Here is a 13,291-nt window from a genome sequence, read left to right on the forward strand (position 1 = left end):
TGTGCAGCACCAGGAAACCCTGATTTCTGGCCTGAAGGAACAACAACAACAACAACAATCTACGAGATTTAAAATAATTCTTTGGGTCTTTGGAAATTGTTGTAGGACTGTGAACATGAAGTGTAAAATACTACTGGGAGGACTGGTTTGCGGATAACGCTATGTAAAACTGCCCAAAATATCTTCCCTCTTTGATTTAACAAGAGCTACTTAGTAGTCAACAGCTGACATGCAGATGTATGCTTCTTTTTTTTTTGTTAAATAATGCAGAAAGTTTCAGGAAACCATCTGCTATAGTTTCAGCCTATCTCAGTTTGACTAGAGGGAAAACAGGCCTTTTCAGAAAGAGCACATACTCAAGCTAAGACACAAGCTACACCATTATCTAAGAATAAAAGAACATGTATACAGGACATTACACAGCACTAGTCAAATTGGTAATGCAGACCTCACTTGCTCTGCCACTGACCTGAGCCTTTGTTACCACAGTTTGGATAGCGTTATTCATATTGCTGTACACTATGATTTACTTTCTTTAAACCGTCTTCTTGGAATTCAGGCAAATGAAGAAAGAAAAGAAAAAAAAAGAAAAACATTATTTGATTACATTACACTTACAGGGAACTGTAACAGTCCATGTAACTTAAACGCTATTTTGAAATGTTTCTATTTATTCCCACTGATTGCTTTATTTTCGTAATATACAATGTTCTTCTCTCCAAGTGACACTTGGCTGAAGAGCACCAGAATTTCACCTCAAGTGGTATTTTCAGATGAACTCTGCTCTCCACCAGAATCAGCTCCTTTTGCAGTTGTTGAGAATTTTACCATGTGGTCCATGGTAAAACTCCCAACTTTGGCAAAAGCAGAATTAAGCAAAAGCATCTTCTAATTTTAAATGAACACAGATTCTAATTAAAGCCAAGAAATGGCTGGTGGCAATTCAGAATGTAAAAAGATCCTTTCAGAAATTAAAGCCAAAAAAACTAAGGGGGGGGGGGGGAATTAAAAAATAAAAAAAAAAATAAAAAAAAAGAAAAGAAACTGCACAGGTAAGTGATCAAGATTTTCATTTATACATAAAATTCTCATTATTTCAAATATTATAATGCTAAATACTAAAACTTGAAAATGTAAGTACAATAAATGCACTGACTGCATCTTTATCAGTGAGCCCCCAAAAATCCCATTTACTTTAATAAATGTATATTTACCTTTTTAATTCATCTTACATGATAAAATTTTATACTAATTAAAATAAATAAAATGTTTAAAAATAAGTTGGTGTGCTATCATATATGCCCTTTACAATGGAGAGGATCAGAACTGTACACACAAATACCACAAGCAATTTGTAATCCATAAAATAATACTGATCATAAACCTATTACAGAATTAAACTACAGCTAATTTAATCAAATACACAGAAAATTTAAAAATTAATTAAGCAAGAAATATATTTGATGAGGACATGAAATACTCTAACATTATTTTACGTCTTAGAGCTGAGTAAATTGGACTCTGAAAGTCAATGGAAAAATAGAAGTAAAAACAGGTACAAAAGAATTCAAAGGTACTAGTGTGGTAAGGATATATAACTTCCTATAGACCAAATTTCTGTCTGTAAATCCAATTTATATTGTGTAAACATGGAGTATCCAGAATGGCAAATACTGACTTGGGACCATAGCTACAATCACCGCACACATACTCAACAATAATGAAAATTCAAGAGTTAGTTAAAAAAACAAGCAGCAGAACAGCGTATTTTAAGGATTAACTAACCACCTGACTTAGGGCTCTAGGCCACTTCTGTAACATAGGAGAGACAGAATCCAGAAAACATTAGCATGTAGTGGAGACATAAAGCACAGTAGTTCTTGTCAACAGCACATTAGTATTTGTTCTATGAAATCACAAAAAGTATACCCTGCAAAAACAAGCAGTAATTGCTTGCATGGAAAACAAACTTCTGTAGCGCTCATTATAAACAGAGGTATTGCAAATTTTTAAGCAATGTGGACCAGTAATTGTCAGCAAAAGCTGATTTAACTTTTATGCACATATTAATTATTGAAAATAATAAGCATTCATTACAATCTTCCTATTTAAAAAATGAAAATAAAATTTCCAATAAAATAAATAGCTGAAGTGTGATTACCACTCATCTTATTTGTAGGAAAATCTTCTTGTTACGCAAGCATATCTACAGTGACCTAAACAATGCCAGAAATAGATACATGTTGCTCCTTAAATTGGAAATCACACTTCAATAGTATAATATCCTGCAGTGATACACACACACACACACACACACACACACACACACACACACTCACAAATAAACACAATTGCCCTTGGTTCAGTTCTACAAAGATGTTTCAGCATCCACGTATTTCACAACAGATGAATCTTCCACATTTATTTTCACACTTTCTGGTTTTTCAGGGCTGTTGGAAAGCAGAGTGAAATGCAAGGTTTGGGTCACTTCAGTAAAATTTAACTCTCAAACATTTTATACTTAACAATGAACACTAAGTTTTTATGTAACAATATGTTTACGACGATGCATTTCTATTACATTCTAGTACTTGTTAAATACTAGTCACAGGAACAGTACTTATTTAGAGAAATCACCATGATCTCATTATAATTAACATTTCCAGTCCCACTGCTTTTATTTAGTCTATTTATTTGAAATTGTTTTGCCAAACATTGTTTGGAGAAAAGAAAAAAAAAAAACACAAAACAACAACAAACCCCAAAAACAACAACAAAAGACCCACCCCAAAACCAAAAACCAAACCCCACAAAGCTGTCTAGCTAAAAACACTCAAAAATACATAACAAGTAATATTGTTAATACTACTTAATTATTGGGCAGGGAAATAATTCTGTTCACAATAAAGACTTGGAGAACATATCAGTCTTTTCAAAATGGGGAGCCACACTTGTAACAACATTAGAGGACAGTTAGAAATCTGCATAAGCCTCTATTCAAGTGAAAGACCCTAAAGACATCAGGCTGGCTGGCACCTGAACAACCGACACTCTTAGGGACACAGCCACTGAACAGTGGCTTATCCGAGGACAGAAAGGAACATCCAGAGGTAGTTACAGGACAGTAAAAGAAAAACTGAAGAAACTTAAGAGGGAGGATTCTCTAGGCATGAATTAAGAAAATGTGACGCATCTATGGAGTTGCTCTTTAAGGAAAAAAGTATTAGAAAACCACGGAAAGAGAAACATTCTGGGATTCCTTAGAAAACTTAAGTGTGCCTGGACTCCGGCAGAGACTATAAGATATGAGAGATGGTGCAGGTGGAAAGAAAAAGCAATCTGGACCAGTTTGGGAATGTCAAATCTACTAAAAACATTTTTTAAATTGTATGATTTTTAAGAAGGAAGGCCAACCCACACAACATGTCATCTGGAATTCCAGAAGACAAGGGGTGCAGTTTGAAGCAAGCAATTTGAAACCTATAAATCTGAAAATAGCAGCGCCTACAGAACAATTTTTACCACACCACTAAACATCTGTCCCTATTATCAGATGAAGACTGTTACACAGAAGAGCCTTAATTGAATTGAGATGAAATTTACTGCGAAATACTTTTGACTGAGCAGTGGTGACATCTCTAAATCTCCCCTGCACCCACTATACAAAAAAGGGTAGGCAGTACCTTAAAACAACCACCAATTAATTGAGTTAAGGCTGAAAAGTCCTGCTTTCTAACATTTTCCAGATTCACGGAGTATCACATTGCCTATTAAAAGAGCTTTGTTCCAGCACCAGTGTTTTTTATTTTCAGTTTGTACTTTTAGCAAGTTCCTTGCAAGATGCAATCTTTATCATACTAACCTCAAGCAGGGAATGTTATGGAATCAAAGGGAAATGCCTTATTGGAAAATACATTAAAAAAAAAAAAAAAAAGATGGAACACGGAATGTGACCCAAGCAGATAAAAAAAACCATTGCAAGCTGGTGAAAAGCCTAATTCACTAGGTGCTGCATGCAATTCCATACTAACTTAACCTACTCAGTAAACAGGAAAGCTTAAGATAGAGTTGTACTGACTTCTAACTGCCTGAAAACCAAACCTAGAAATTTTAGTTCTGTATTTCTCTTTCCAGAAGGTCTGTATCTCTTGAAGCCTTACACACCCAATGACTATCAGATAACACACCACAAGCATCCACAAATTCTGTAACAGGTTTCTCAGAACTTAGCATGAAAGAAAATAATTAAGATATGAGGGTATACCAACACACATACTCTGTTACCTATGTAATGCCTCTGTTCTCTACCTTCCTGACAGTCTAGCTTGTGTGGTACTCAAGTTTTTAAAGTGTTTAAAGCATTTATTTAAACATTTTAAAATGTTTAAACAGTACAGGCTGAAGATTCACTCCAAATGGTGCCTGCCCTAATGAGTCTCTTCAGCTCTTCCTCTTACAATACCTCTGAGTTTTCTCCTTGCCTCCTTCACCCTAGGCTGACCTACTGTCTGGGCAAAACAAAAGTGCATTTCCATGCCTAGTTTGGAACAATGCATATGTTGAATAAGTAGACAGTATACAAGTGCTAAGTGGCCAGTCACTGCTATTATTCCCATGATGCAAGCTAAGCAGTATCCGGTAGCTTGGAGGATTACGTATAAATACTCCTTCACCACCAACTCTTCCACCAAGATGTCATTTTCCCCAAAACCTGACAATTTCATGTCTCTGAAACCTGTCTTCCTTTGACAGATTTGGCTGAAAGGGAACAACCAAAAGAAGAGGCATGTAAAGACAGCAGGATTGCATAAGCTTAGTTTTCCAAGCCAACCAGGCCAATCCTCCCCTCTTTCCTACATAAAAACTACTAAGCAATAGTTGCACTGTGATGGAACAGTCCACAGGTACCAGTCCCTATAAATTACAAGCCTTTCAGGAAGTTTGTTATTTTCTGTATGAATATTCAGGATTTGGTTTGTTCCCCTTGATAGATTCAGCCAGACAGCAAGAAAATATGATGGAATAGCAGAATGATTCACTGCATGCAGACGTTCTTGTTTGATGGGGAGCTCACAGAGGAAGAGGCTCCTGGCCATCACAGAAGATGCATGCCAGCTTAACGGAAATGTTCATAGCACTGAGGACTCCTAATCTGTCCAGGACTTCATTCAAGTATGTTTCATATCCAGTGAAGATAATATTTAAGTCAGGTTTAATTTTTTGAGATTAAAATGAGCTGGGGAAAAAAATAAAGAAACCAACCAACCCACTCACAAAAACAGGGGGCAGGCCCTAGGGCAGCCGAAAGCAACAATGAAAATGCTGGACTCACCTTTTATTCCCACTGGCATTTGTAACATTCAGGATCAAAAAATTCCCATGCTCATATACACTCTAGGACACTTTTAGAAACCCTAAGCCCATCAGAGTAGCATACAATTGTATTAAGCAAATGAAGAGTAACTGTAAAACTGCAATAATACATTTAATAAAATAATTGGAATTCCTTAAAGAAATTGTTTAACTTCAGAATAAAGAGCAAAAATGAAGTTCAAATTCAAGTTCCTCAAAAGTAAAAACTCAATGCAGATTTACAAACCATGTATGCTCTTTTTGTTTAAGGTTCTTTTCAATAAGTACAAGTACAGCTATCAGCTGCTAAACACAAGACCATAGTTAGAAAATGTGTGAGTAATTATAGCTACCTCAGGTTAGCTCTGGTTACTTTGGCATTCTCAGTACTCATGGCAAGAGCCTTCCACTGTGCAGTTTTGGCCATTTCGTCTGATATGTTTACAATTGAGGGATCAACACTGAAGAACAAACATACTTTCTGGTTAGTATTCAATACCTTGCAACAGCATTATACTTTTCATCACTCATTATTTACATCAGTTGTGCCTTCTTCCAATATTTACGCAGCCACAAGTTCAATTAATCTCTTACAAATGTATTTCAACAAAAATTTTAAAATTTAACTCTCTAGGGCTGCCTGAATCACATAGCATCTTAAAGCAGGTTTTCACATAAACACCACCAAGACATTGAGAATATTTGAGAGGTATCTTGTTTCTAAATTAAATGTAGCTTCAGAAAATTATTTTGCGTGCTCAGAAATAATGAAATTGATCACACTGTTCTGCTAAGACTTTCATAAATCAGAATTATTTTGTTTCCAGGAAATAATCAAGGGCAAAAGAGCATATGTTTGTAAAATTTCAGAACTGGTAACTCAGCTGAGATTTAAAACTAGTAAAAGTATAAAAGTCCCAATTATCTAGACAGATTTCCAGTTAATTTTTTTCCTGCAGAGCCTTACTAGACATTTTCCAAGGTTTTTCTGTCACCATCCCCCCCAAGTCCTGCAGAAGATAAGTTCACCCTCACAGATGGTAAGCTTTCAAAACCTATATGTATATTTACATATGCAGCAGACTTAGGTGTAGTCTGTAGATATGTTTTCTGTTCTGTTCCATACTTAAGCTTCAGAATCTACCCTAGGCTATCTGTAAGAGTTCTTCAAATTGCACAAAGCCGTTTTTCCTCAGAAATCCCCACAAGATTCAAGACAGTGAAATGCACAGTAAACACACATGTACACAGCTGATGAAATCATAGTTCCACTGCGAGAGCAATTACCAACTCAAATGTTTAGCATTAGCATTTAGCATTTTCCTTTAAGTTGCTAAAGTCTGATAAAGCCTGCTCTTAGCAGAGACAACAGCACTCAGCAGGAATATCTGTCTAATCCAAAAATCTGCCTGTTCCTGACTCAGATTAGGGTAGACCTGACACTACTCCAGATCCACAGGAAAGCCAATTTTTAACCTAGGAAACCTTAGGACTACGGAGGCAAAAAAAGCTGGCAAGGTATTTATCTGTCACATCATCTGGGTGTGTTGAACAGTTGTAGAATATCGGACAACTAAGCTGAATCCATCCCCAGTAAGGGAGATACGTACTGAGACACCTTCCAGTGCTAGAGGAACTTTCTATCACTTTCCAGCACTTCCTTTTCTGGAAGAGGACTGGTAACCCTGTCCTCACATTTACCTTCAGAAAATGACCTTTTAAAGTAAAAGATGGGTGCCTATAAAAAGGTTTTTTGTATCACAAAAATTACAGAGTTTAGACCTCACTTAAATAAGCCATCAAAAAACTGCACACTTTGACTTTTTCTGAACACTCCAAGTGGCTGGTAAACACACGGCTCAACTGATGCTATTAGTTGCTTAATACTCAGTACTTCATGCACAGTAACACACAAGTATTCCATTAAAACTGACCAAGGAAGCTTCTTCACTTTGAGTACAGCTGGTCGAAATTGAGTCATCTGATCTGTTCAAGATGGTCATGTAAATTTACAATTAAGATGCAGTTTTAAAGAACAAAACAACATAAAATGTTACTAAAGCACCATGAGATATACCTTCATACTTCCTAATCATGGCTCAGTTACAAGCTTGGGAAAAAATTAAACTCATACACCACCAACTTAATATAATGCAAATTACAGCATGTGATACAAAAACTCTTAAAAGACCAACATTTTATTATACCTGTATTTTAGGGTTTTTACAGGAAAATCCAAATTGGCTTCTCCATATGCAAGGTGTACACTTCCGTTGTCCCCTGTCTGAAGCATTCTCTCTGCTTCCTGTAAATTCCAAGTAAAAAGTTTGTAAAATTACTCATGCAACAGAAATCAAAGAAATATCTCATGCTGGCAGTTAATTTTCATAGGGGTAAGGGGCATTTCCCTGTAGCTACTGGAGTTGAAAGCAGGAGATATAATTTAAGAACTTTTTTCTTGTAAGTGTTTTATCCACTATAGAAAATCCCACTAATAGGGTGGATGGGGGAGTGGGGAAGGAGGGTGTTAAGTTTTGTAAGGAATGCAGCTAGCTGGCATACAGTTAGGTAAGACTTTTATGGAGAAGTTATACAGACTACACTTCTATATTATTGGTAACTAGCAGTTGGTTTTAACTACAGCTCGACAAACATACACAAACAAAACGTCCCTAATATGATGCACAGTTTTGTGATTAATTTAAGCAGGGTAAAGACCCCTACTCCACTGCTATTTTCTCCTATCCACATTCACCTTCTAAACTGATGAAAGACAAAGAAAACATTTTGTTCCAAGAACTGCTTCTTTCCATTTTGCTTGCTAATTTTAATCACAAATAAGAGTCATAGTTCATAACAGCATCATTGAAACAGTGACTTTTCCTTAACTTAATTGCCAGTAATAGTTCCTCTAGCATTAAAACTCACTAGTACAGAATTTCAAAATGTAGATTTGATATATCAAGTCATATGCTCAGGCTGCTTAAAATTTTTTTAAGTCTTACTGAATATTTTCTAGTAATTTACAACATGCTCAGTTTGATTGTTTTCACACTTACTGCTTTCTCTTTTTTCTTTTTGTCATCTTCTTTCTTCTTTTTACTTTCTGGCATAAGATCATCAAGCCAGCTAAGCTCTCTTTTGGTGAAACATAAATCCATGAGCTTGCGAATGAACACTAACGCCAGAACCTATGGGGAACCAGAAGTGGAATAATTGATATTAAACTATTTAAATGAACAAAAATGCTCATGGACTTTCAGTACATTCAGAACCTTTAACTGAAGCCCTTTTTTGTAGCACTAGCTTTATCTTACCACAAAGTTAAATAATTTCCACTTTCAACAGCTATGCACAACTGAATTGTTTATTTTCAGGAAATGAAGTAAGACCTCGTGTTTCAAAAGTAAACAACTTGTACTACGGGTTCTTTTGTTTCTTTCCCACTCCCTTCTTTCTTAAGGCAGCAAATACATTCTGAAGGGATCCTGGATGATGCACGTACTCTTTGAAAATTATTAACTTGTAAAACAGCTAACTTACCATCATAGGGAAAACAACAGCAGCTGCAGATGCTTTAATCACCCACAACAGAACTAGACAAGTGAGCTGAACAACTGTGAAGATATGGACCTTCCAGAGTGGCACGTAACGTAGATAAATCAGGTCTGGCTGATGTTTGGCAGGCATTCCAAACAGTTTTATGCGGTCAAAAAACTGCATTGAAAAAGAAAACCTTCCTTCAGTTAATTATTTTCTTCCCCTCCAGAAGGAAATAAACACTTCTAGGGGACTCCAGAAGCCTAAATTAATCCCAAATAAAATACTAATGAAGGGCACTGAACATTCAAGGGGGCGGGGCTGGGGGCTCTTTTGTTTTGTTGGGCTTTTTCCAGTCTCTCCTTACTAGTACAAAATTTCAGAATATTTCAGAAAATTTGTTGCTCAGCTACACTACTGGAAGAATAAATGCAAAAGAACTGAGAAGTGAAGGCACAACATGGTAAGAACAAGTATCTGAACATGACACTTGGGAAATTATCCTACATACTATACAGAAAATATGGGCTAACTTTATTGTTTTTCACATGAAGTAATATGTTACAGTTTCCTTTTCATTTAGTGTTCAACAAAAACAAATTGCTCATTAAAATTAGACTTTACCTGAATGCCTTTTAATGAAGATACTCCCATGTAAAGAAAGACACCATACAAAACTGGCATTGGAATAAACTGAGGAGGAAAAAAAAAACACCCACAGAGTTACTTGTGGAACCAATATGGCATAACATAGCAAACCATACACAGACAAAGTTATTTTTCACCTCATATTTTACTTATTTTACTTCACCTTATGTTTTACTTAAGCGAAATCTGTGAAAGCTGAGGCGATCTGTTTATGGAGAAAGATACGTATGACTGAGCAGCAAAAAAAAAAAACAAACCCTAGAGCTAAAAAGGCTATCACCAGGATGAAAAAAGTAGTTCGGTCTTGACTGCCCATTCACTGAAATTTCTAGGTTGCAATCAAGATTTCAATTAATGCTAAGCGTGATGCTTTATGTTGCTGTCTGATAGGAGTTGTATTAAGTCTATTCATGAAATTGCCATATGAAGTTTTACTTTTGATCACTAATCTTGCATTTCTGGAGCAGATGAACAAAAACCCCACCATACCTAATGAGCTATGAATGCCTGCTAATTATTCAGGGCTAAATTTTGCTCCAATAAGAACATCAATTTAAAGCTTACTGAGATAATGAAGTCATCCACCAATTTCAGCAACACTTGCATCAAACCTCTGCAGATTACACAAAGCAAGCAAAGCTTTCTTTGCTCCTGAATTCATTAAACAGCCAAGATACAGTTCAAAATCTGAATAAAAACTGCTGCTATCAAGCCTGAACAAAATCCTTAACTGCAACTTAAATAGTGTGGAATAAAACTATGCCTTATGGATTCATTACTGCATATGTGTGTGCTTGAGTGTATACATATATATACAGTATATATATATATTAGTGTCTTCACTATAAGCTCTAATCTGACATGCTAGTGCTTCATTTATGTTAACTTCTGCATTAAATCAGTATAAATCCATATATGGAACAAAAGCACAGCAGCCTACAGATGCAAGGCTTTGTCCTCCTTACTTCTTTTGAACAATAACAGTCATTCATATCGAAAAAGAAAAACATTTCATAAAGAGCAAATAGTAGGAATTGAACTATTATTGCCCTTAAATCTATGTTAAATCTCTTTCAATATTTCTGATTCTGGTTATTTGCATTATACAGCTGAGGTCTTAGCTTTTCAACCAGAGATTGTCAAATCTGAATACTCATTTTCAATAACTGCTACTGCCTTGTTGCTTTCACACCTTTACATTCTTTAACACATACAAATGGTCAACTATCAAGAATTTATAATATGTAGCTCTAATTACTAAACTACAGCTGTTGTGTTCATAGATTTATTACTTCCCATTATATAAACTTAAACAGCCTTTGAAAGCTACCTTTTTGTGAAATAATGCATGATTTCTCTTTAAATACACTTTTACCAAGTTCTTTAAAGGTATTAGCAATTATTCATTTTATGCCATATCTGCTATTTGGCTACAAAAAGAGTGGGGTTTTTTTCATTTCTCCTTTTAACTTCTGGATTTGAAATAACAAAATGGAAGTTGAACAGATTTTACTCAGGTCTGAGCAAAAAGCCAACTGAACTGATTGGTTTTCTTCCCCAATAAAGTCTTCCGAATATAAACTGAGGCCACAATACAACCTACAAAGTCTCTATTACACTGTGATGATGTGTAAAATAACCTTGACACTTTAAACATCAAAGGAAGTTCAATAAGCTGAAGATAAGAATGAGAAGTGAACAATGTCACTTCTGATGATCACTTTTTAAACCAGTTGTTTCTGTTTGTTTTGCTATATTATTTCTGCCCAAGTAACTTTACATCTTTATCACACTCATTTTCTCCATTTACACACTCACATAAAAACTACAGAAGAACTATTTTAGGTAATGTGGACTTGAGGAACTAGAAGATAGCTGGCAAGATAATCAGGTAACATGGACAAAGGTTGTTTTCTTCACTACTCACTACATTTCTAGCTTGCTCAGATTTCATTTTCTTACATCTCCCCCATCATTTTATTCAACTAACACCTGTTGTTAAAAAGGCAATTTGAGAATGAGCCCAGGCATATTTCACTTAATATAATAAAACTTCTTAACTTTACGAAATGCTAAATCACAATATCAAAAGCACAAAGAAAAAGCAAATATTTTGGAAAAAACTGTCTTTTACCTTTAACACAGACGTCATGAACACTGACAGCCCCATGAGGACAAAAATCATCAATCCTGTCACTCGCTGCTCCCGGATTCCCAAAAACTTTGGTTGCTCTCCTGGTGCTGAGCATTCAGATTCGACTTTCAGGCTATTAACATGACTTATAGACAGGACAGTTGCAGCAACAAACCACGGCAAGCCCATGATAGAACATATCCCCAACATAACACCAACCATGAGCAGATCAAGATGATAACCACAGCCTTTCTGTAAAATTAAGCAAACAAAGCATTTGATAAACTTTCTGTTTAGATTATACCATATTTATAACTTAGCTGATAAATAAGAGATAACTTCAAAAGTTAGATACTTTGACAGTGTCCACAAAATTATATTTGTTCTTTATTAGTCAATATGCTATTAGTAATATTTCACAGATCTGCAGTATTAACCTGATTTAAAATACACTTGACTTATACAATGTTAGAGTTTTGTGAAAACAACTTTTACCTTCAGTTTATGCTCTTTCCTATTTATAATAACAGCTGTTATTTGTTGATCCATGAAAATGAGAATGGTACAGAGTAAAGCAGGAACAGCAGCTATCAAGAGTGTCCACCAAGGATTGCTTCCAAGAGGATCTATGAACCATCCTCGGTCATTTCGGGTGGGCTGAAAAAACCCCAAACATCAAGAATTAAGTGACTATGATAAAATGTAGATCATATTGCTACAAACAACTGCAATAAACAGATCAACAGTTTCTTAAATATGTGTTTATATTTTTTTTCTAATGGCTTTGACCAAGAGACTGATTTATCTGTTACATGTGAATGTGGGATTTATATGGAAAAAATACAACAAATCCATTCCATTCCTTCATTTATGCACATTTGCACAAAAGAATGCTTCCTTTTCAGTGACATTATAATATGAAGCGTAGTCTCGTCTGTCAGATGAGACGTATATCCAAGACAGGAAAAGGTGATTACTTCATCAACTATAATGTATGTAGTAAAAAAAAAGTTTCTGTTCCTATATAATTCCATTGTTCTACTGTCTATGAAACTAAACATTTTAAAAGTATTTTAAAAGGCTCTATTCCTTACCTCAAATTTCTCTGGAACATGAAGCTTAGGAGAAGGTACTCCTACAAGATAGTCAATCAAAACCATGATAACTATGGTCAGAAATACTGCGAAGTCACTGATGGTGGAACGAACCTATAAAGAAAAGACTTGTGTTAACTCTTGCTCTTTCATCATTATGATTTGCATGTACAGAAAGACAATTTTCTCCCCTATGAATAGTGAAATCTATTTATATCTTACTTTACCACTGAACATTATATATATTTTTCTCTTTTTATTTTAAAATTTAAGCTACCTGCCAGCATAGCATGAAGTTACAGAGGTAAGTATTCTTTAGATGTTCATCCGATTATCCCACTTAAAATTATCTACTCCAAGCAGCGAATTACTTAAAATAGCTCTTTCCTCATTTTCCTGTCCTCTCAACCCTACTGGGAGGCTTGGCCATCACAGCTAGTCTCTTGCAGCTTAATTCAATAACATCACTGAATTGTTCTGAAATCAATATTCAAACATTTGATGTTTTATTATATAGGAGGGG

At 35.3% G+C, this 13,291-nt stretch overlaps 1 protein-coding gene across 4 annotated transcripts in view; it reads right to left on the bottom strand.

The window, feature by feature from the left end:
* Positions 1–243: 243 nt before the first annotated feature.
* SLC4A7 (solute carrier family 4 member 7) overlaps positions 244–13,291 on the bottom strand; it is a 93,039-nt gene continuing 79,991 nt past the window's right edge. For all 4 annotated transcript variants that reach the window (XM_075083277.1, XM_075083275.1, XM_075083274.1 and 1 more), the window contains 9 exons: positions 12,769–12,882; positions 12,170–12,331; positions 11,675–11,926; positions 9,517–9,585; positions 8,896–9,069; positions 8,412–8,543; positions 7,560–7,657; positions 5,706–5,813; positions 244–2,450 (listed from right to left, as the gene is read on the bottom strand). In XM_075083277.1, the coding sequence (XP_074939378.1) occupies positions 2,369–2,450; positions 5,706–5,813; positions 7,560–7,657; positions 8,412–8,543; positions 8,896–9,069; positions 9,517–9,585; positions 11,675–11,926; positions 12,170–12,331; positions 12,769–12,882 (1,191 nt within the window). In that variant the 3' untranslated portion in view covers positions 244–2,368. The remainder of the gene's footprint in view (positions 2,451–5,705; positions 5,814–7,559; positions 7,658–8,411; positions 8,544–8,895; positions 9,070–9,516; positions 9,586–11,674; positions 11,927–12,169; positions 12,332–12,768; positions 12,883–13,291) is intronic.

This window comes from Phalacrocorax aristotelis, chromosome 2 (genome assembly GCF_949628215.1).
Source record: "Phalacrocorax aristotelis chromosome 2, bGulAri2.1, whole genome shotgun sequence".
NCBI lineage: Eukaryota > Metazoa > Chordata > Aves > Suliformes > Phalacrocoracidae > Phalacrocorax > Phalacrocorax aristotelis.